At 41.5% G+C, this 25,326-nt stretch overlaps 1 protein-coding gene across 5 annotated transcripts in view; it reads left to right on the top strand.

Annotated features, from left to right (window-relative positions):
- Positions 1-600: 600 nt before the first annotated feature.
- cacnb2a (calcium channel, voltage-dependent, beta 2a) overlaps positions 601-25,326 on the top strand; it is a 50,711-nt gene continuing 25,985 nt past the window's right edge. The window contains exons 1-2 of one of the 5 annotated variants that reach the window (XM_063912608.1): positions 601-1,005; positions 2,763-2,855. In XM_063912608.1, the coding sequence (XP_063768678.1) occupies positions 922-1,005; positions 2,763-2,855 (177 nt within the window). In that variant the 5' untranslated portion in view covers positions 601-921. Of the gene's footprint in view, positions 1,006-2,762; positions 2,856-10,480; positions 10,544-16,531; positions 16,734-25,326 lie in introns of those variants that run through there. The other 4 variants (XM_063912610.1, XM_063912611.1, XM_063912612.1 and 1 more) reach the window with 4 other exon arrangements.

Below are 25,326 nucleotides of genomic sequence, written 5' to 3'. Positions count from 1 at the left end.
TTGCAATTAGGATATATTTAGATGTTTTAAAGTGTTATTTTATCACTATTCCAAACAATGTATACTGTGTGTCATGTATACATGATGTTCATATTCATCTACATCATGTATATTAAGAGCAGAGCTAGGAAGTAACTAGGTACATTTACTCAAGTACTTTACTTAAGTACCATTTTGTGATACTTGTACTTTTACTCCAATTCAAAGGTAAAGCGTGCACTTTTACTCCACTACATTTATTTTGTAACTTAAGTTACTTTACAGATTTGGATTAATACCATGAAATATAAACAACACTTTAGTTAAGATAAGGTATACTTTATTGATTAAGTATACCTCTGATAAAGAGACCTATAACCTACATGTTTCACCTATTGTTTAAGCAAAATAGTTCCATTCTATGTATTTTTGTTTGGCTTTATTGTCCTCTTATCTGCCTATATGTCTATTTCATTATTTCGTTAGAGGGAATCATTTTACTTATTTGTGAGACTCCAATGTAAAAAGCATCATACATGTTATTCATATTTTCAGCGTGGAAGTATTTATCCTCTGCCATCCTTTGTGCTGTGAGAAGGTGTTGGCGTTGGATGAGGTTGCATGGAGCAGCCAGTGTAGGAGGGCACTGGTGAGGAGGATCAGTGATGCTGAAGGGAGGCTATAATATCCGAGAATTCAAATCATTATCAGCATCATCTGAACTGAAGGAAAAGTGTTTTACAAAGCTCTTCCGCTCAGGCTCCTCCTTTCAACCTCCTGTATCAAACTTGAAGATTGGCGGTGCCTGCCGCTGCGCCTGGTTTTCTACTTAGTGACTTGAACATATTTTAAAATGCGGTTTATCTTTAATATTGGACACTGCTGGGGCCCCTGTCCAAGCCGAAATGTTTTGTTGAACGTTTGCTTTTCTCAAAGGGTGTGATGGTCGTCAACAGCACTCCCAAAACAAGAGCAGCAACGCATCTGGACAACCGCATGGACTCGCTGGAACATCCAATGTTACAAGTAAGTTAATGCTAATTTTAGTAGCACCGTCATTTTCATTTTAAAGCACGTTGCAGTTGTTGGAAGTTAGCTTAGCAGCCGAAAGTAGCAGGTCAACTTTAGCTCACCTGTGCACTTCCTCGCGCCCATTGGTGGCTGCTTAATTAGGCTTTGATCACGCACAGCTCTGTGAGCCGCAAGGACATCACCTCGTGCACTTTGAACGGTAATTAATTTTAGTTAAAAATGTCGTCGAAGCTGTTATGTTTGAATTTTGATCTGTCTTTTTAGCCTAATATCTGTTGTCATCTTTAACCTATTTGTTATAGTTGTTTACTATAGTTTCATTTTTTAAGGCTACACCTTTACATTTAAGTTGAAACCATTGTATTCCAATGCACCCATTACAAGGAAATATAGTTTGATGACTCAAAGTTTAAAAAAGGTATTTATATTCTTTCAGTGTCATAGTATTTCATACAGGCTTAGCTATTTTTTAATGTACTGACAGCTTTTTCCTATTTTAGCTGCTGTAGTAAAGCTTATTTTAACATGCAGTAGTACATGTTTCAAATTCAAAAACATTGAATAAAAAATCAAATCGAGTAAAACTGTTTCCTTGTGAAATGGTAGTTAATGTTGAAAATGAATGAATACATCTGCATCAGAAAGCCTCAGGTAACATTTCAAATATGAGTTATACAATATCTTTCTTTTGCAGTATAAAGAGCCTTTATTCAACCTGTATCGGGATTTTTTTGTGTAGTTTATTCAGGTAAATGAAAGCTCTTCCTGTTCCTTCAGGCTCCTTTTTGCAGCACAACCAGTCCTAAATGACTGGCTCTTGAGAAGAAGTCAGAATACTTCAGTCTCTTTTTATATGCGTGATTAACATGTCCCGGGGGAACGGACTGGAATAAAAGGCAGATTTAAAAATGAATTCCTGTTTTTCAGTTGCTACTAGCAACACATGCGTTATGAACCCTTGAGCTGAGTGCATTGCGTTTCCAGCCCCTCATCATATCAGCATGCATATAACAGACCACCCTCATCATTACCAATGTTTTATGATCCCAGTCATAATGTTATACTTCAAATAAAACACTGAAAGCTGTACTTAACTAATTGAACCAGCTAAAAGGATAGCTTCAAATTTCTTTCAAAGCGTTGTTTAAACAACACTCCCATGCCCAAATGTACACCGAGAGCCTGAAGCGGTTTACATTTACAGATATTTATCTACTGATAAATGGCTTGGTCTACAAAATGACCATCAAAATGTCCCGCTTGTAGATTTGATCAACTGTCTTGTTTTGTCTATCTGCCCATAACCCAAAGCTATTTGGTTTACTGGTATCAAAGATTTTAAATGTCAGATTCTAGAGGCTACAAAACAATTTCTTGGGGCCAAAAAAAAACAAATTATGAAACGGTAGCCCACTTGTTTTTAGTTGATTGACTAGCCTAATTTATTTCTTTATATTTCAAGCGGAGATTCTCTGGTTTCAACATTTCTTATTATTTTATATTTTAAAGACAATACTATTAGCAGACAATTTACTTTATAGTGAGAACTGTTGGTTACACTCCTTGTTTTTCATTATATCTTATGTTGGAATATTGTTAGTAAGAGTTCAGTTTGGACAGGAGAAACTATTAAGGCAACAAGAAGCAGTTTCCATGTATACATGTGCATGGGAGTATTTTATTAAGGTAAATATAAATGGTCAGTATCTCTTCTTCAACAATTGCACTCTTTCCCTTTCGGTTCTCTGTAGTCTCAAGGCAAAGGAGGTCGAAGGAAAGGTCGATTTAAGGGGTCAGATGGCAGCACCTCCTCCGACACCACCACCAACAGCCTTGTTCGCCAGGTAAGGCAGTTAGCTTTTTAAAAATGTTAAAACTTTGTGACACCTCGATGGGTTAAGAGTACACTGCAGGTTGAATCAGGACGCAGACCTTTTGTTGCTTCCCAATCTCAAGATGTATCTGATTATTCTGTCCACCATGAAAGAATATCATAATGAGTAAAAACATTTCCTGGCTACAGTTGCTTCATTCAGGAATGCAATCCCTGACAGTAACTGCAAACGGGCATAAGAGCCCAGCCCCAGTCATCATCATCATCATCATCATCATCATCCATCAGGGATGAGATGTGCCCTGCAGTGAAGGCCCTCTGTAAACACCTTTGGGTACAGTATGTTAAGTGGAGGCCTCTCCTCTGTGCTGCATCCTGAGCAGTGACACAGTTGCCTGTTATAAAGCAGACGCTGCGAGGTACACACTTGACGTGTCTGGTATTTGTTGAGCGGACTTGCAAGGCGACAGGATGGGCCGGGTTAAGGATGCGCGCCCCTGCCTAAATGTTTCTGCCTTTTTTGGAGGAGACACGCATCGTCTTTGGCATGGGAAGCTAGAGGAGATCAGAGCAACAAAAAAAACTCCCGGCCTGCTTTGTGCTTCGTCTCAAGGTTGTGGAGAAGTTCTGAATGAGCTGCTATCAACATCAGGAGCCGCTTGGCGAGAAATCGCCGGATTTCACTCCCAACCGTGAGAGCTTTTACCCATTCCCACAGTCCTGTCCCCCAATGTGGAGTTCCCTTTCATTCTGAGTCATCACAGATAAACTCAATTAGGCTGAGAGTGAGCGTTTATATGTGACTTAACTCCACAACTTACAGAAATGAGAGCCCCATTAAAGTAAGAGACAGTACAGGGATGTGGTGAGGGTGGAGGAGTTATCTGTTTCGGGGTCAGTGAGGCCCTAGCATGCCAGGCACATATCCCATTTTAGATATTTGCCGCCAGAGGGCCCAGGAATAGCAGACCTTCCAGTAACATCTCTTCTGTTTGTATAATAATGTAAACAATGTTTTCATTTGTGTTATCATAGCAGCAGTTTTTAACTGACCTTATTTCAACAGTCATTGTGCTCAATCATAGTCGCCTGTGATTATTTTCACTTCGCTGAACTAACACCGTGCCGGGAAAGTATGACGCCAACCTTTGTGTGGTTTACTTACTAGCTATTCATCAGTTTGACATATGTTTTGTTATTTTGTGATACCATTTTTAGCCTCAACGACAACACTCAAAGCTGCTCATTCCAAAGAATATTTGACATACTGGATTTTGTATATTGTCTTCTCTTTCCCACCTGTCTGACCTGTTGCTTTTAACGCCCTATTTTCCTGGTGTACTGTAGGCGTCTTAAGAACCGCCAAGAGTAGTCAAGGTCACCGTGCAATCGATCCACTGCTGCCCCGAGCGTCATAGAAATGGCTGCGTTAAAACATCTTCTGAAACACAGAATTACTCACGCTGCTAGAGAGCGAGAGGGGCAGACGGCAGACTGAGAGTAGGTTGAAAGAGAAATGATGAGAGATGTTCCCTGAGGTCGCAGCCTGAAGCCCGGGGGAGTATGGAGGAGGCTGGGAAGGGTGGAGGTCCAGGCCAGACCGGACCGCTCAGTCGTGGGAGTAGCGAGGTTAGCGTCATACTGGAGCTTGGCGCTCCATTGAGAAGGAAGAAGGGCAGAACTGTCATATATTTGTCAGCATCAGGTGGATGGTTTATTTTCATTTGTGTGTGGGTGGACTGCAGTGTAAGCAAAGAAATGGTCTCGCAAACAATTTGTGATTTGTGGTGCATCGTCCATCTGTTCATGCACACTGTGCGAGGCTACAGTTGCTAATAAATAGTATTGAGATTAGGATCATTGTTTTAGCTCTCTGCACAGATTTCCTTTTACAGTCCAGACATCTACGTCAAACCATTTCTCAGGAGGCAGGAAAACAGATGTTTTGGTATCAGTTAGAGGAAGTAGTTAAAGGAATAGTTAGACTTTTTTTTTGTTGGGAGAAACACGCTAATTTGCTTTCTTGGCAAGAGTTGGATTTAAAAAAGCATGTCTTTCTCCTGTTTGTCTGAATGTGAAGCCTTGACCTTTAGTCGGTTAGCTTAGCTTGGTTTAGCGTAAAGACTGCAAACATGGGGAACAGCCTTGAGGACTGTATTTGAGAAGAAGAAACTGTTCAGCCTATAGGTGTAAATGTGAGTGATTGTCCAATTGCAGACTGACAGCATCTGTTTTGTGCCTAATGCATCCTGGGAAACAATCCATCCCCCTATGACTCAGAATAATAATACACTTTCTTTATATAGCAGTTGTCCAAAAAGCAAAGTGAACAGAGTGCTTTACAGAGAATGAGAAACAAAGCAGCAGGATTAAACACACGGCGAAGAACGGCTTCAAAGCAAGTCTTCAAAAGTTGACCTAAGTAGTGAGTTTAAAAAAAGACACCGACTCTGCAAACATAATTCTTTTCTGATGGGCTGTAAGAGTTCTGTTGGTGTTCTGTTGGTGAATGTTCCACAGCTTCCTTTTAAATGAATGCCTGAGGAACAGTCTAATGAGCATGTCAGTTTGCCCTCTGGCTCTTTGAGCTATTGGAGCTGGATTTGAGATACAGTTAGAGACACCAGTTTTTGTAGCAAAGGAAAACACAAATGGAATAAGAACAAACTGGTTTGAAAATGAATTGATTAATTGTAACATCACCTGCCAAAAGAGATTTTAGGGGCTTATAATCTTATGAGACTTAGTCGTACAAAAGAAAAATGATATACAAGGCGGACATGAGTAATTCAAGCTGGTATTTGCGTACGAGGCAGTGTATTATGTCATAATTAACCTCCATGCTTCTTCCCACACTCGCACTGTTTATGTAAATTATTGCACCAGGCTCTGTATCGCCTCCACCTCCACCTCCATCTCTATGTAACAGTGCGTGTTGAAGTCTCCAACAGCAGCAGCTCTTTTTCACATTGTTGCACTTCACCCTCTCTGTCTGTACATTTAGGCTGGAAAAATGTATGTGATGATGGAAGGCATCCAGTCAGGGCAAGAAACCCCGTCTTACTCCCTGATTGCAGGCATTTTTCCTTTTCATCATCCTCTAGATTATTTTTCTCTTCTTAATCGAGAAAAGGGGTTGACGCAAAAAGTGTACTCTGATACTTATCAGATCTGGCAACCCTTGACTTTTTAAGTAACGGATATCGGTGCCATACTGCAGTGGTATGGAGAAGCTGCCACTGGAATTCTGGAAGTGAAGTTTAACATAAACCATGCCGACCTTTCTCTGAACTTCGAGCAACTTATGTCATAGTTTTCCAAGATATTTCTGGACAGCCATATGTGGTTTCTGGCAACAAACTGCAGTAATGTTGCATGGAGGTTAAATACAGTAAATGTGGAAATGGTAACCACTGCTGCTCCATCAGCCATCCTAAAAGCACAGTACTGTCACCTAGTGGCTGAATGATTGAATGCAGGTATTTCAACGAGTTATTGTTTTACAGTGAAAGTGCCAAAGTACTCGAATCAAAGTGCAACATTTGTAGCTGGGTTCTGAATCATGAGGAAAATAGCTATTACTTTTGTCATTTGTCCACTACATTTGACAAAGCAACTAACCACTAAGTCTTCTTTTTTAAACATACATTTTTCTGTGGGGAAAAACCTTTTGGTTGTAACAAGCAAAAGGGACAAACCTAAGAAGAAAGGTTTTGCTAAAAGTCACTTCGACATTGTATGGCTTGCATTCACACTGACCTTAATCCAAGTTTCTCAGCCTCCATGCTCGCCCACCCTGCTGTTTGCAGCCTGAGCTGAATTAATTTGGCACTGTGTTGATGCAATACCCCCTAAGTGGACAAGGTCAAGGCTCTCTGCTCATGCTATTAGTGGTGAAGTCATAACTATCACCTTTTTTTAGTAGTTATTTGAGTTTGTGTGCCATGCCATAAAATGCATAAAATTGCTGCTGGGGATTTTATGTTATTGCTTTAACTGTTTGGTTGTTAAAATGCCAAATACATCCTAATTGCCAAGGAAACGTTTTTTTTAAATAGCATGTTTTTTCTAGCAAACTGCCCCCAAAACCAAATATTTTAGTTTACTCTCACACGAAGTTAATCTAAGTGATTCACAATAGTGCATGGTTTTAATGTAATCATTGGATGGATGCATTCTATTACCTCAGTCTCATGCCGTGGAAGTTTGCTCTCGTCATCAGGTGTCTGCTGCCTCTGTGATGTGTTCACATTGTCTAAAGGGTAGTGATGGAGACATTTCTCTGTTGCATGCAGACGGATTTTGCTGTTGAATTATGGTATGATCTGACAGATAAGATGGCAAGAAAGGATGCATTTTTGTTTTAGAAAATTACTTTGCGTATTTTATTGATCCTGTATTAAACGGGCAGGAATTGAGTTTTAGACATGATGTCCTGCAGTATTTTTTATCAGCAGCAGCTGAGCGATCATAACTTCTCAAACGGAGACAGGCCGTGGCAGATTACCTGATATAATGGATTCCTTTCTCACTGTGAGGTGCACATGTCCCTGTTTACAATGTCGCTTCTCCATCACAGCAGACACATGCCAGCCAGTGAATTATTGGCAGTGAATATAGAAGCTTCAATGTTGATGAAAGTAGGGGGCAGATTTATGTTGGCCTGAGCATCTGTCGGACCAAGCAGGAGATATGTTTCCTGCTCCTGTACTGACACTACCACTGATGAGCACCAAGCTGGATACACACCATCTGCACATGAAGGAATAATGTATGAAGTTTTAGTTAGTGCTATAGAGTTGCTGGTAGTAGGATTTGGTTTCATTTTTGATCAAATGTAGGCTAGCTGTTTCCAGTTGTTATGCTAAGGTAGCCAGCCTCTGGATGTAGCTTCTTAAAGAGTGCCTCAATCTTTCTATTTCTCAGAACGAAAGCACATACCTTTATGACCAACACTTAAATATTCATTTAAAGGAGCTTAAGCTTTTTCTAACTTATATGAACTACATTTAATTGTACTTTTTAAAGAGATGGGCTACAGAGGTCTGGTACTCACTTCATTAAACTTTACACCCTTCATTTTAAACTTCAGTGGCAATCGTGACATTGCATGAGGTCATTTTTCATATTTTGCGCAACCACCTCTGCAGCCACAAAACAGTTGTAACACTTTTGTACACTGTTAATAAAAAACACTGTTAGCAGACTTTTATGTTTCAAATTGAAGAAATATTTAACATTCAGAGAAATAGACTTTATTTCTGCCTTTTGGCCTATTTAATTCATTCACTGCTTAGCCACTTAAACCCAATCCTATCATAGCTTTATGTTTGGTGACTCTTTGACATTTCTATGTCTCCTTTATCAAACCCTATGGGTTCAACGATGCAAAATAATAGTGAAAGTAGTTATTTGTTGCTGGGGGGAGTACCTGCTTAGTGAATTCTTCTGATTCGTCAGGCAGATAGTGGAGTTTGTCTTCATCGTGATGGAGCTCTGTCTGAGAGCAGAAATCATGTTATTTTTTCTAGTGCCTAACTTCCTTCACTGTGCCGCACCTTGTACCCAGGAGAAACACTGATTTAATGTGTGTTGCAGTAGATCCATCAAGCTGTGTTTTTTATTTATGTAATGAGAGATTTGGACTCCTGCACAATATAGAGATGGAGCATGCTGAGGCTGCAATACAAGAGGATATTATGGGACCACAGCGAGGTGCTTATACACAGAGAAACCACAACCATGACCACCTTTAACATACCTTCTTTCTCTCTTCAAAGGTCATTCATTTCTACTCTAAAAGGTACTACTTCAGATTTCCAGTGACTAACTTTATTACTAAATATAAGCATCTCCTGCTGAACAAAGTTACTTAATCGAAGCATGTGGAAAGACTCAAGTGTTTTACTAAACTGTACTATTCAGTTAAATGATGTAACTGTTAGTTGAATATGGCTTCATTTTGAGTACTTCCCAAATTAAGTCATGCAGCATGAGCTTATTAAACCCACGGTGTGTTCACTGTAATGCATCCCGATTAACTTGAGAACGTCTGCTTTTATCTTAATATTCAGAGAAATCCACATCATTTAAATATATCTTCAATGTATTAAACATTTGCTAGTGTTGCGTGAAAGACACTCAAAACCAAAGTCAGCCCGTCTCTCATGCTGCGTGCCCTTGTTGCCAGATCAGATTGTTATGATGTAGATCACCTCTGCAGCCTCCCGCCACATGTGCCTCTCATTTGAAAGTGAGGCGGTGAGGGAGGATATGTGCCCTTGCCTTTTAGCTGACGCAGCACTTACGCCGCAGCAGTTGATCAGGGCTCAATCACCTGAACGCAGCGGGGAAGGGCACAATGGAGTGAAGGTGTGTGACAGGAACACCTTCACACTCGGCGGGACCTAACTCTCTTCCCCCTGCACCACAGGCGGAGTTGAGTTGCTGCAAACACACACACACACACACACACACACACACACACACACACACACACACACACACACACACACACACACACACACACACACACACACACACACACACACACACACACACACACACACACTAAGAAAGCACAGCGCAGCTCCTTTTGAAACCAGTAGCAGTCTGGACGGAGAACGTATGAAGAGTAACGCAATGCTAATGAGTACTGCACGACACAGTAGGAAAGAATAAGGGAAAGGCAATACAACCTGAGAAAAGAAGAAGGCTTTAAGTCAAAAAGAAAGTCTGTGTGTGTGTGTGTGTGTGTGTGTGTGTGTGTGTGTGTGTGTGTGTGTGTGTGTGTGTGTGTGTGTGTGTGTGTGTGTGTGTGTGTGTGTGTGTGTGTGTGTGTGTGTGTGTGTGTGTGTGTGTGTGTGTGTGTGTGTGTGTGTGTGTGTGTGTGTGTGTGTGTGTGTGTGTGTGTGTGTGTGTGTGTGTGTGTGTGTGTGTGTGTGTGTGTGTGTGTGTGTGTGTGTGTGTGTGTGTGTGTGTGTGTGTGTGTGTGTGTGTGTGTGTGTGTGTGTGTGTGTGTGTGTGTGTGTGTGAAGCTTTTAAAGCTGACTGGATGAAAGGAGGCGGGGAATAAAGAGGCGGCGTCCTCCATTAGGAAGCAAGGGACAGCGGTCAATAAAGGACACTCGGAGGAACTCCACCTCCTTCCCGTGCTGAGAAGGAACTTGTGTGTGTATGTGGTGATGAGTGTGTCTTAATCCAGCAGCAGCTGAACCTGTGCCTGCCACTGTACCACTCTGCCACAGTGCAGCAGCACTGCAGAGGATTTGGCAGCTCAGAGGATCTGCTGGAGCCGGCACAGAATCCGGGGTGGGGTAAACAGTCCAACCTGCACCTCACTGCCACAGTCTGGAGATGGTTAGAGGATGAAGAGGAGGAGAAAGGGGGACTTGAATCCTGAGAGTTTCTGATTTTGGGGGGAGCTCTGGCGCACATGTGGGGGGTGGGTGGACAGCAGTAGGGGGCTGGTGTGGATACGTCAGTTCTCTGCTCACTCCTCTGTCCTCGTCATCACCTCTGCGTCTTTCGGTGGTCCGCAACACCCCTCTGGGTGAAGTGTGCCGGCATGGACCGAGGCTGAGCGGATGCCGCTGCCTGACAGGGAGTCTGTGAGACGGCCGTCCGCTCCTCCCCGCCCTGGTCCCCTTCATGCCGTGCTGTGGGCTGGGCCATCGCCGGAGAGCACAGCTTCCATATGTGAGTTACAGGCTGATTTATCACAGAGGAGTGTGAGAGAGATTAGGACAGAAGCATGTGTGGACTAATGTGCCTAAAGCTCTCTATTAGGATGGTTTCATGATGAGCTGCTCCATGCTGAGGTTCTAATGCATACACAACTTTACTGAAAATGTACAGTGTTGCTTCAAAGCCCCAGACTGGATGGATCAGTGGCTGCCTGCCAGCGTCCCCCTTCGATGTTGATCCCCCCGCTCCCTGCGAGATCTCTATCCTGAACCAGTCCTTACTGCTGCAGGATTTAGATGAAATATTTCAGCTGCACCGGCCCCGACAGTTTTGTGCAGAGCTCCGTTTGCGCCGCCAGACACGATCAATCTTTTATTTCATATTTATTCTGGGACACGGCTGAGGTTGTAATGTAGTTGAATATGGAGGGTTCACACTGTAGACACATACTCCGCTGAGGGCTTTGTGTTGTGACTTAAAAGCTGTGTATTGAGGAAAGGATCACTGTGGCTTTTGGACATCATGAAATGCAGAGTAAAGGAAATGTGTCTAAATTTGATGGATGCATTTGTTTTCAGTACTGGGCTTTGTATGTCATTCACGTGGGCTGGATTTCTGTAGACACCATTGTGTAAAGCAATAAGGAAAAAGATATCCCTTTTTTTAAAAGGTTCACTAACAGAGCTCAGCAAAATAGGCATATTTGTGTCTATTGATCTTTGTTTTCCTTTATTTGTATCTCATATACTCAATACCTCCAATACTGCAGATAAAGATAGTCCTCCATATATGAGCTCTACCACTAGATGGCCATGTTTCACTTTTACTCACTCTCACTCACACACAAACACACACATTCATAAATGCATAAACACACCTTTTCCATGCAGAGAGCAAGCTTTAATGCTTTAGGCCCTTAAGGCTCAGATATAAAGTTTTCATGAGGTGTTCTTTTTTTATTTTACAGTCTGAAATGAGTTATGGTCTCATTCCCATATCAAAGACAGAAGCTCATTGGACAAAATGTTCAGAGATCATTTAGCCACAGGATCCTTGGATTGACCAAAACGGTGATATGGCAATAGAGTAGGATATGTGTGTTTAACGACATAGTAACAGGCTGTGTTTGAAATTCCCTGCTGAGGGCAGAACTGCTGGTTTCTTTGATTTGAGAAACTCAGTGTGTGTTTGGGTGATATAATAGTCAATAACTTGAGAATGTGCTATATGTGATTCAGACTGGTTTGTCGATTTCTTCCATTATTTTCTGCCCTGTCCCAGTCACGTGATAAATACTGAAATTGACTCCCATCCTGTGGGAATTTCCAATCATCTCTGCCTTTTGCACAGATAACCGTATATGCCATCTTTCTTGAGTGAAGAATAATGCATTTATTGATTCAGATCTGCTGTGAAATTTCACAGGTTCTGCCTTAGCCCATGCTACCCCCTTTAACCAAGTTTCATTAGAGCCATGCTAGTGCTTTTTTTTTGGAGGTAGGGAAGGATCCCTTGAATTCTGGAAGGCCTCGTGATGCATTATGTAATGCTGAGGACTGGAAGTGATACACTTGTGTGTGATTCTGAAAATTAAGCCAAAAAAGGGCTGCGTTTCTTTTAAGTAGACTTTGAAAAGAGACCAAGGCATTTGGGCCCATTGTGACGTATCCTGTCTAGAAATGTGGACTTTGAAGGGTCCAGCTTGGGACGCCAACTTTATCCCAGTTATTACAGAGAAGGAACAACAGTAGTGGTCCTGTGCAGTCTGCTGTGGTTGGTTACACAATCTGGATTTGCTGGCTGCAGTAGGTTGATTCAACATTTACTCTACAAGTGAGTAAGCTTTAATTTGACTGAGTGGATTAATGTAGGACCAGCTGTTGATACTCCAAACCGGACGCTCTAAGCCCCATGTGTAAGGTGTTCGCGTGAAAACCAACCTTGCGGTATGGTGGAGTCTCACTGGCAACATGTGTTTGTGCTTAATTTCTGTGGTCAAGTTGAAATGAATATGATGAGGACTGTTTAAACCAGACTCACAGAGGATAGTCCGGTAACTGTACTCAGTGCTGACCTTGAAAGGACCCCGGCTGCCGTGACACGCCACTCTTTCTGTGACACAGCTCTCACATGTTTCCAATATGGAGCACCAAACCACCGTTTTACGTCTGAAATGGGGTGGAACGTAATTCCGCTCTAGATGGAATGTGGAGCACGGAGACCCGGCCGGATGGGACTCCGTCTCAGAGACTGAGTGGCCAGTCCCAGACACTCCTCACGGAAACTCGACTAATTGGACACAGAAGGCCTCAACCCATTCCCCTGTTGGTTTTCTAGGCTTGCCTGTTTGCCATGATGCAGCAGTAGTAGCCAGTGAACATAGCAATGAATAAACAAGGTTTATTATTTTCAAAATTCAGTTTTCTGGTACTTTGTGTTTACTTATCCTAGGATCAGTAGATATGTGGTTTTGCAATCATCTTCTTTTCAATGTCCCTTTATAACCATTTATTGCCTTATATTACCTCAATATCTAAATGTTTGTCTGCAGTAAAGACATGACAAAAAGTGTAAAGCCTTGCTAACTGCCATGCTGTACATTTGGAAAAAAAGTATCAATAAAACTGGGAGTATTATATCTACCATTAACAATGAAAAAAGTTAAGAAAACACATAGAAGATTGTGTAACCCAAGAAAATACTGTGCTAGTGGTTAGGTAATCTCCCTTGGCGAAAGTGAGAGCTGGAATTCCCAGTTTTCCAGGCATTGGGAAGCACGCCCAGGGAGGGGTGTCGGGCCAGCGCAGCGCAGACTGGAGCAGGGTTTCCTTGGCAGCAGCAGTGCGTTCTTTCACTTTTCCAGAAAGTACGGAAATGTCCGAAAACAGAGAAGCTAATTGGCCACAGAGGCCCCGAGGAATGTCTCGACTTTAGGTGGACTTTTGCTGCTTTTACATCATCTTTCACCTCACTGTGGAACTGGAAAGTGTGATGTATATCTGTGAGGGCACATGTAGAGTAAAGCTTCACTGCAGCCTGGAAACACTGATGTCAGTGACGCTGTGCTGAATATGTGTGCTCTGACTCCGGATCAGTTACAACGGGCAGTCTGAGTTTAAAATCCTCACTAGTCTGGAAACTGTGAAATCATGGGGGGAAAGACGCAGCTAATTTTTTGAGTAAATCCAACAATTTACCAATATATCACTATGGACATTTTGTTGACTGCTTAAAAATCCATTATTTGAGGTGTCTTGATCACCCAAATAACCACCACATACCCACCCTTTTTACTATACCTTGTTTCCTTTGTGTGCTTTTACCATAAGCTGTAAAATCTATGTGAACATTTAGATAAATTAAGAGTAGAAAAAGGTCTATTTGATTGACTTAGTCTCTAAAAAGTCTATAAAGTCTTTATTTACATCATTAACAAATCCAATGTTCACCAAAAGCTGGTAAATAAATAATCAGGATAATATTTATAATACATATGACAAGAAGTTACATCTCCAATCAAGTAAGAGTTAGCTAAAATAAAGATTTTGACCTAACGGCAAAATACATATATTTATTATAGCTTTGAATATTAATTACTCGCCTGTATTAAATACAATCTGCAAGGAAATCATGAGAATTATCATTCATAGCCTAATCTAAATCATATTTATTCCTCAAAACGTAGGAAAATGTGTTTTCTTTTATTGCTGTTGATAGTATTTCATTTATTTATGGAGTGATAAAACAAAATTCACTCTGTTAAAACATTTGACTTTAATTTGTCAAGAAAATTCGGCAAAATGCAAACACACATGCTGCGGGGCCGAAGTCTGTGAATGTATATTGTGAACATACTCTACTGGTGTGCCGTTTAACAACCTACTAAATGAGATCCATACTTGTGAAGTAATTTGCTCCCTGTGGTAAATGTTTAATTTTAGCCTTGACTCGCTCCTCCAGCACATCATATTGGCTGCTTCACTGCTATCAGTGGAAAGCAGCTGCTTTAAGGCCTGGAGTGCCGTCATCCATTTCTGTGAGGCTTGCAGTTTCTGGCACAATCTATTCACTAATTCCATTTATTAGCATTATGTTACAGTACGACACATGGCTTTAGGGAGAAATATGTCTGTAGTGGATTCTCTGTGGTGGTGGAGCTGTTATTCTTTAGTTTATGGTTCACTTAAGTTACATTTGATACCATCACTCCCTTTCACCTATCCCAATCTTTATGCTCCACCATGTGTCCAATAAGTACATGCAAAAGGTAAAGCATCCGCAACAAAATGGACAATCATGCCATCATTAGAGAGATGAAGGAGCAGCTTGTGCCCATTAAACTGGCACCTCAGACAGCGAGGGGCAGCGAGGGCAAAGCGAGCATCACTTAAAACAGGAGCAGATGTTCTGAGAGGCCAATTAACATTAGAGACATGCAGACAAGCCTGTGCACCAGAGGAGGGCTGCCGGCCCATATGGACACTACAGACCGCTAATTAGAACGACGGACGTTAAAAATGGATCTGGAGCTGTGGAAAGTCCTGCTTTAAGACCCTGAACTGGTATTGGGGTTTAAATGATGTATCTGTTATTTGGTGGTTGTCATCAGTCATTTTACAACAACATATTTATCAATGGATTATTAGTTTGTCATTATTTATTGTTCCAAATTCAAGAGAAAATGCCAAATATTTAAGCATAAGCTGTCTGATTTAAACTTTGAATCAGACATAATAAGCATTTGAAGGCATTTGTATGGCCACTGAATAATTCTAAATGCCATTTTTCTACTGTTTCTCAACTTTTTATACACTTAATCACCAATCAGTTAATGGAGAGAAGTTTCAGCCTCAATGAAGGCATTTAAAAATATATATATTTGGGAAATACCAATACCCAATTCTTGATCATTTGTAGTAGTAATATTAACTCTATATAGCATTTCTTTTACAAGTTCAAATTGTTATAAAATGGGACAGAAAAAGTATAATAATAAGTTAGAAAAAGTCTAAAAAGTATCTCTAAAGGGTTTGAATTAAGACAAAGCTGTATACTCACACCTTCCCTCTAAACTCTGCCAGTTGTTCATGTACAGTGTGTCTTTTCTCCCACTGCTGATCTGGATATCCTTACTCCTCTTCTCTGAAATTCAGTTCCCCTCAAGTGTAGCCAATCCAATCCCAAGCACATAGCCTCAAAACTCTCCACTGCTCTTTTTAAAGTAATCCAGATCCACTTGTGCAAACGAACAGCCATGGGTGTGAAGTGGGGGGAGAGGAGCTGATGGTGCAAGAGAGAGGAAGATAGGAGAGAGTTGGGGTGAGTTATCAGATGTGTGAGAGGTAAGAGGGGAGAAAGTCAGGAGAAGTTTTATAGACTAGACCTAATTCTGCCACTGAATGGAAACCGATGAAAGAAAGAGATAAGGAATCCCTTTTTTAACCAGCCTCTTTTCTCTCTGACAGCACTTGTCTCTTAGCAAAGAGGTGTCATGACAACAGGTACCAGCTGGGCGAGAACACATCCCCCAGAGAAAAGGAAGGAGAGGGTGTAAGGAAAGTGAGATAAAGTAGGTGAAGAGGACAGGAAAATAGTGGGGAAAAAAAGAGGGGAACATAATGAGTGCACCAACAGAATACGAAGACCAGGTCAATTACTTGTAGTTTCCCTCATTTTCTTCCTGTTTTTTTTTCTGGAGGTCCTGCATGTAAGCTCCGAGCCTTGTTCTCCTCATGTTCATCCTAATGCTTCTATAAGCTCACCCTCGGGAGCCGGCCACAAAGATCTGCACGGCGATTGGGCGCGCGCTGAGGCTCAGCAGGGCGGGGTTAAACCTGCTGGGATGTTTCATATTCATACTCGGCATGAATGCATAATCAGTCCATCAGGTCACTGTGTGCTGTCAGGAGGAAGAGACTTTTTGCCTGACTTTTCTTTTGCCACGTGAAGAGAACTTTGTCGTTGTCCTGCTGACTGATGCTGGGTGCGGTCAGAGCAGGCGTTTTTGGTCTGCGTGGCAGATGATGATCTATGGCTGAGCGCGACGTGCCCCCGGCCCTCACCCCTGATCCCGCTCACACCTGCGCACACAACAGGCTGCGGGGCTGAAATCTGCTGAGGAGGGGGCTCCTCTTGTTACCGGCCTGCTCTCGTTGCCATGAGCAAACAAACCAAGAATAAAAATGTCTCGTGGGTAAGTGAGGTGTGTGGGTGCAGTTTTACTCTTCAAAATACTTCTCCTTCATGTGGTGTTTTCTATCTATGCTGTACTCCTTTCCAAACAACAAGCCATGTAGCATTTTGGGCATCACAATTGATTCGATTTTCCGGTTTAACAGATTATGTAGAGACTATTAGAGTATATTCCCATGGGTCTCTGATGCTCCTGTGCCCGGTGGCTATTCCAAAGAGAGGCTTAGAGATTTAGGTATTATATAACTACAAGCTACTACGTGCCCACTTTATCAAATCTGGTTATCATTCTGCAAACTCTGTTAAAGGAAATACAACGGTTGTTTTGTCGGCCAAATCTAAACAGTATGCATCTCTTTCTTCTTATAAAAGCAGCAGGTAAACTTTGTATTGTCTTCCATGTTGTCCCAGGTTTCTTTGAACATGTGTCAGTTTGATATTTGAGTCTTTGCCAGTGTAGACGGATCAGGGGAGATTAAAGTGAGAGTGGCTTTGCGAGGATGAAATCAGCTACTTGGGGGAAAAAGGGGGTGGGGCAGGGAGGAGAGGATGTGATGGAGTTTCTCCATAATCTACCATCTTTCTGTTTGTACACTTTAAAACCATTTTCTCGCTCTTGAGTCTGCAGTTGTGCCCCCCCCCCCCCCTCTTGGTGGAGTCACTGTGTGTCAGGTGCAAGTGACACAATCATGGCGTGATGAACCTGCGGCCTGATTCTCCTCCATATGTTGTGTTCTCCTAAACAGGCGTTTGTGTTGTGATGACTTTTTTGTCCAGTATATTGTACGTGTGCACATGTGCATGAATAGGGGATCTACATATGTGTTTTCCTCCGGAGGGAAACACTGCTCCACTTTTGCTCAACCCACCCATATGCCGCATATGTCACGCTGCTGCTCTCTGCAGCAAACCTCTCTGTCCTCACCATGAACCTGATCATTCCTCCACGCACAGAGCTGGAAAGATGAGCACCTTTTAAAGTATCTCAGTGTCTGGTGAAGAAGCCCCGGTGCTGCCTCTCAGTCCAAATGAGCCATTAATGTAGCTTACTAGCAGGTACTGTATAATTGAGCAGGTCTCAGAAACCGTTTACTTTGAGTTGTGTACTTGCATTATAGCAAATGCTTCCAACAATGTTCAAACTGAGAGGGATCTTTCATTTGACTCAAAGTAACATTTCATTTGATTGCTTTTAAAAATGCATCAGCGTTGTCTGGCAGTACACTTTAACTGGGTAGCATCTGGAGGGTTATCAGGAAAAACACACTCAGCAAAAAGTAGCTGCAGTTGAATAGCATCGGAGAGATTCACATTTTTGACACAAAACTGTTTCACTCAGTGTTTTTAACAACCCAGTCTGCTTGTTTGTTTTAGCACCATTGATCTTAATAAAGTAGAATGGACTTTTTTAACCATAATATATAATGTATAATCCTAAAACCATCAGTCAATAATTAGATCACGTGATGAAAGCTGTAATGTTTAGAAAACACGACTATATATTATAGTCTTTGACAAGTGCAGCCATTTTCATTTCTGTGGATATTTTTTTACAATGTAGTTGGTTGCACATTGACTGCGTCTCTGTGTGTAGAATATGAGGTTTTTTGTCATATTTTTAAACCTCCCTTCTGTGAATTTACTTATCTCTTTGCAGAAAATGCACTTTTTAGCGATGCAGCTGTTGCTCCTCTGCAGTGCGCTGATCCCAGGTATATACTTCCCCTTCCAATAAGCCTAATGACTTTGAGGGCCACATTCATAATCACAGGGGTGGGCAGTGCCGGGCGGATTAGGACTCCAGATGGTGCTGTTACAGCCTGTCTGTCTGGCCACACATGTACAGCTGCAAGAGGTCACATGTTTTACTACAGCGGTCAGTTCTGCCACTGCAGCCGGGCAGCTCAGCATCAAACAGGAACACTATCACAAAAAGTATCTGTTGACAGAGTGTTTCCGGAGTTTTAGGGCTGGTGTGTGTTTCTGTCTGCTTCTTATAGCGCTGTGTAGTTGGGTTGACCATGCAACAGATGTCAGGCTATCAAATTAAAGCTTAATTCCCGGCCAGCTGAAGGAAACACTAGCCATGACACTGCACAGCTTAAACACTTGATTGTGTGTGTGTCTGTGTGTGTGTGTGTGTTATCCTTCATACACTCTTTACTACACCAACAGGCATGACACTTGCTGTTGGAAGAGCTCTTGAAGATGACCACATCTCATTTTCTCTCTAGAAATGTGACACCGGTTGTTTTTTAGAGCAATTTTCCAAGCTAGCGCATCAGTCAGTGTTATCCCGTTTTTTTTTGTATGCCAGGCGTCAGCTGCTTGCACCCCTGGGTCATGGTACTCTGAACAAAAACCAGGGGATTTGCATAATTCATTACAGTCGCTGTGGAACGGAGAGGCGACACAGGTGTCCCGGGCATTGTGGGAGAACGAGCATGTCTAAGAAGCCGAAGGTAAAAAACAAACACTCAACCTGTTCTTGTTTCTGTGTAAATCCGAGCTTACTACTCTACCCAGAGCGTTTACTATTAGTTGTAGCACAAGATTGTTGTTGTTTTTGTTAAAGCTCAGAGGGCTTTTCTCTCCGTTTGTGGATTCTTTGCTATGTGCAGTTTTGTCTGTGACATCCAGTCGTCCTGTCTGTGAGGTAGTTAACAGAGGGCCTATACTGACAGGAATGCACCTCCTATAAGTACAGCTTAGCTTTTAATCATGGCTGCAAGCGGGAATTTCTGCCTTTTTAGTCCTGTATAAAAGCATTGATGCTCTCAGGTGAAAGACAATCTGCAGGGTTGCCTTTCTGTTTCCAAGTGCAGATACAGTTTTGTGAAAGAGTCAGGTCATGCAGCTAAATCCTTTATTTAAAAACTGATTTATAAGGTTTGGAGAAGCATGATGTAATCTATTGTCATGACACACAATGTAGGGCAGGTTTTCTGAAATCTCTTAACTTCTGATCCCTTGAGGTTAAGCAATAACTGCTTTTGACAATTTCAACCAAAGTAATTTATTTTCTATTCCATGTATTTTATAAAGGGTTTAAATATGTCCTGTGAAGATGTCTTTCTAACAAAGTTATGTTCATATTTATTTAGTGATACTCCCCATCTTAAGCCTGAAAAGCATGTTGATTGCATTTCCTTATCATAAAATACAGATTTTGCATATCATATTGCTCTGATACATCCATGTTTTTTAGCTGTCAGTCTTCATCACTGGCTTTGTCTGGGGTGCAATGTCTGCTGAGTGTCCATGTGAGGGATGCACCAAACCATCATACAGCCACTTGTAAAATCATTTCTCCATAGCTGTGATAGTGGCGAAAAACTCCACGGCATCCTCGCATTTAGTCAGATTATCAAGTAATCACATGAGAAAAGGCTAGGATTAATAGGAAAGTCTGCAAAAAAATAAAGCCCCAGGATGATTATTCGTAATATTAAATATTTCTAGGTATAAAGAACACATTTGAACTGTTTCCGAACATGTTTCATGTCTGTGCATTCTTCTCTAAATCCTGGATTGTTTGAAAGGCAGAAGCAGATTTTAAATCTCCTTACTGAGAGAAGCAATCATCACAAAGTGAGTCGGGGGGGATCAAGTGGACACAAGCAATCTTCGCCTTGGGGGTTACTGTGTGCATTGTGGATCGTTCCCTCCCTCCTGTAAAGATGCTCGGTGTTGAGAAACATGTGACGACAAAGCAGATGATCGTTTCTCACTGAACAGATTCTGAGCACCAGAGTAGCACACCAAAGTGGCTTTCATTGACGGAAAGTGTACAAGCAAGGGTATCTGTTATGTGACAGAAAAGGAATCAATATTTTCTGAATTGCTAATCACAAAGCAAAATGTGTATAATGTGTGTGTCTTGAACGTCCATCATATCTGCTACTTGGAAGTTACTGTAAAAGTGTGTTTGTGTTCATTATGTGAGTGTATCGCCCTCTGCCAGTCTTTGCGTGACTGTTTTGGTCACAGCGGTCTCAATTTGCCGGCTGAAGAGTTTTTCCTATGACTCCATGTGGGACAGCCGATGTGTTGATGTGTTCAGCGTGCGTGATGTGACTCAGCGGCACACACTCACACCACAGCTTTCAAACGCTGTACACCGCTGTACATGTCAGCGCTTCAGAAGTCATTAAATCTTTTGCTCCCACTCGCCGTACATCAACTCTGAGCTCATGATCTTCATTCCCTTGGGCATGCTTGACAAGTTATCCTTGTCTCCACTGACTAAACACATCTTGGGAAGGGTAAGCTTTGCTCAACTTTTGACTTTAACCTTTGTTCTCAACTGGAAATATCCTGGTCTAATACCATATTGACAGGCTAAGGCATTTTGTCTGTCAGTTATATAGACTGTTAGGGTTAGAAGAACAGCAGTGTTAAATTAAGTGTGCACAGGTTTCTCAGGTTTTCCCTTTGGTGGAGAAATGGCTGTCGAACCTTTGAAAGCAGCAGTACACAGAAGAGTTGGGCCTTCCATCTTTCTTTCTCATCCTCCATCTTCGTCTCTCTCCTTTTAACTCCCTCTGACTCTTTTTTTTTTTTGTCATTGTCTGTAATTAGAGATGGTCCCATGGCTCAAGTGGCCTGGCGTGTGTTGTAGCTAGGTAACGTCAGTCAGCTGCTGGCTGCCGGCCCTTAGGGTTTCATTAGATGTGAATCACGGTCCCTGGGGCCCGGCATGGATTCTTCTTTCTGAGCTGGGTATTATTCATGCAGGAACAGTGGAATCTCGCTCTCCAGGCTAGCTCTTTCCACTGTTTCCAGTCTTATTCTAAGCTAAGCTGGCCAGCTACATATTTAACACACACGTCTGTATCAACTCAGGCGTCAATCTGACATGTAGTGTGATGTGAGGGAAGATGAGCTTTGTTTTGTTGAGTGAAACATACTGGATTCAGTTTGCTGCATTTGCTAAATAGATGATTTTACTGCATTTGTATGTTTTGGACAACAAAGATATATGCCTATAGGGAGCCACTGGCTTTTTCCTTTTTCTTCCAGGGAAATGGATTTATCCAAAATCACTTGAAGTCCAGTTTCATTAGTGTAACAGCATTCTTGGCAAGTCAAGCCCTTCTGACAAATCTTCAATAATATCTATTGAATGAATCATGGACTTTTATAATAGCACGTTTTTAAAAACAAAACAACGTTTATGTTGTTAGATCTTGCTTTTTTCACTCAAGATGCTCCAGGTCAGAATCCATCAACTAACCTCAGTGTCTGGCATTGTTTTATTTTGTGTCGAGATGTCTTCAGTATTAAATCTTGTATTGATGTAATGCAGCTACACTTATGGTCCAAAGTGCTCCAACACTGGCAAGTGTTTGGCAGAGTAGAGAGGTTTTGTTTTGGAGTGTTTACTTTTAATGTCGAGCGTCGGCCACCATGAAGGCACACCAGTCTGAAAGTGTGAGAGGTCCTGATATGGATTCTGACATTTTATAGACCAAACGTTCAATCCATTTGAATTGTGAGAATAATGGACAGTAAGGTTAATACATTGTTGTTGTTTGCAGCCTTAATAAAAAATATACTTAAGGAATGTAGATTTAGGAGAGTCATTTATAATCGCTTACCACCCATAGGAATTAATGAAGAGCGTTTTTATTAGCAAACAAATACTGCTGTTATAGCAGTCATTATCGTCCAACAACTAGAAAACATACACATGAATGACCTTGATCTTCACTTGGGATGTTTATTAATAATAACAATATACCAAATATCACTTTATCCTCTTAAACAGAATTAATAATATTGTTTTCATGTCAGTAATATTCAGTTACTCTTATATCGTATCTCAGCTGCAAACTTTAATTGCACATCTACATTCATTACCCGTACCGTAACTAAAACGAATGCACCTGCAATAAATTCTGCTTTCATGATGGTTATAATGCTCAGTTTGCGTAGAGGCTTTTTCGAAGTGTCGATATAAGGATTTATTGCAGGGCTGTTCTGTTACGCAAAATGTAAGTGCAGCAGATTTTCAGAATTTAGTCCACCATCAGTCCCTTTCGCACTGCACAAGGTGTCTCTTTAGATACTGTGTAATGAAAGGAAACAACTGTTAGCAATGTCACTCTTTCCCCCAGTGAAACACATTTGGATGTTGTATTGATCCCGCCTCATGGTCCAATTACTGTACGCTGGTTTCTGTAAGGTACCCTTGTCTGCCCTTTATGTGCTTGTCAGTGTGAAGGCCTGCTGACGTCACTGTGTGCATGTGTACTGATCGATAAGCCAAAGGCAACGCCAACACTCACTTCCCAGCGCTGGCATAACTGGAAGACATTGATCTGTCAAATCCCACTCAGGGAACCCATTCAGAGAGGCTGGTAATTACTGTCAGCAGTGGAGAATGCTTTTGTAGTAAGTAATTCCACAAAATAAGCAACCTATTTACAGTAAAGCTTTATTTACTTTAGCTAATTTGGTTACACAGTGTATGTTTGTTGAGGCCCTTTAACACATTGGGCTTAGTTAACTTTAGTGTCGGTGGTCTCAGCATAAAAATGCTGGCAGGGATAGCTGGAGCTAAGCATGGTCAATAAGCATACTGTAGCTTTATGCGTTATTTTGATTAGATGGCATCTTAAAATCACAATTGAAAAGGATCTCCCTTTGATTTTCTTTATTGCTTTGGCTTTCCAGCAGGTGTTGAAGACATTTTTAGAGAGCATTCAGAGGCACCAGATCACACCTCCTTATCAACTGTCACAAAGCTCAGCATGTGGAGGTTTGTACCCCCGGGGCTGAGCTTAATTAGAGTCTGCTTTTCACTTTCATTTACCTTGACCTCAAGTCCACTGCTGGGTTTAAATAGGGCTACAAACTGTGATGTATTCTATGCAAAAGATCACTGGTTTCACGTTCTCAAAGGAGAGTACTTGCAGCTTTTATTTCCCTTATGACAGTCAATTTAATTGCTGTATTTTTGATGTGAATTTGTCAACGTGGACTTTTGGAAACGTACATTTCCAGCTGTTCTTTAAACATATGTAAAACAACATGCAGTATGCATACAATTGGGCTATACTTCCCCTTCAGAACATTGCATCTCTGACCCTATTGCACATGCATCCCCCTGCGCAAAGGATTGTGGGTCGTAATAGCCAGAAAAGCATGCTGCAAACTGTGACTGGATGCAGTAAGTCATCCTGCTGTTTTTGGTGTAAACCATTAGACATACTTTGAATTGAACCATATTAAGTGTTTTTGTGGCACACAAAGTAGGAATTGAAATGATTGTTCTGGTGAAATGAGGATAACTATCCCACAGTTTGACACGTGCCGAGCACACACTCTGGATGATAATCCTCAAAAAGGGGTTAACCCCGCTCAAACACAATATAATCCAGGATTTAGGATGGGCCGCCCAGAAAACATTATTTCCCAACTGAGAAATACAAATCTGGGCTTTGCTGCGTTGTCAAATAAAGCTCAGAGCTTGTAGTTTTATAGTTTTATTATCTTACAGGTTGGACTTAAAACTATTTGATTCTCATCTGTGCTGTTTGAATGGATTGTTTTCTTCTCTGAGACATGGCTGCATTCCTCTGTTGTTGCTGCCGTTTTTTAACAGAAATATTTCAATTAGTAATGGTTTCACTTTCAGAACTCATGACTCAGCTTTGACAGATTCCAGCTCCCTGCCTTGACTCATGTGAAACGACTTTAATAGAATATCTATTAACTGCATGAACTGTGACGTAGCTGCAGCGTACACACATCACAGCTAGTGTGTCTAGTGTCAGATCACAAAGAGATTCTTTGAACTAAATGTCCTTTTTTTACATTAACCACTAAAGTCTCTAAGATGCAAACCAGCTGCTTCACACTGACTGGTAATAGAAATCTGTCACTTCATTACGAAACCAACTTTTATACGGCTTTAATTTTATGGATGTAGGAGTTTGTAGTGCGCTCTATGTTTACAAAGTAACTTCCTTTTTGTCTTATTTTTTAATGTTAGCTTAATGGTACCATCAAGTGACCCAACGGAAAGTTTCAATGACTTTGGTCCCCTTCATGATGAAAGTAAATATGGCATTTCGTCGATGTACTGAAGATAATTACTTCCTGACGTTTTGGTCCCAACAACATGTGTCGAGACTATACTGTGAGTTCAAGTCCTTCAGCCTTCCTCTCCTCTGCGGAACCTCTTTAAGGGAACACATGTAAACTCCCCAGATCACACACTCCGACATAAAAAGCTTCTGCAGCTGCTTTCTGGAATTTTTCGTCCGGCCCTGTTCCAGAGATCTTACTTCCTAACTGTGTGTGTGTGTGTGTGTAACAGAGAGTGTATGTATGTGTGTGTGTGTGTGTGTATATATGTGTGTGTGTGTGTGTAACAGAGAGAGTGTATGTATGTGTGTGTATGTATATGTGTGTGTGTGTAACAGAGAGTGTATGTGTGTGTGTGTAACAGAGAGAGTGTATGTATATGTGTGTGTGTGTGTGTGTGTGTGTGTGTGTGTGTGTATGTATACGTGTATGTGTAACAGAGAGAGTGTGTGTGTGTGTAACAGTGAGAATATATGTGTGTGTGAAACAGAGAGAGTGTATGTATATGT

This window comes from Eleginops maclovinus, chromosome 21 (genome assembly GCF_036324505.1).
Source record: "Eleginops maclovinus isolate JMC-PN-2008 ecotype Puerto Natales chromosome 21, JC_Emac_rtc_rv5, whole genome shotgun sequence".
NCBI classification, from domain to species: Eukaryota; Metazoa; Chordata; class Actinopteri; order Perciformes; family Eleginopidae; genus Eleginops; species Eleginops maclovinus.
Note: the sequence above shows the minus strand (reverse complement) of the source record. Positions and strands in the feature narration are given on the sequence as shown.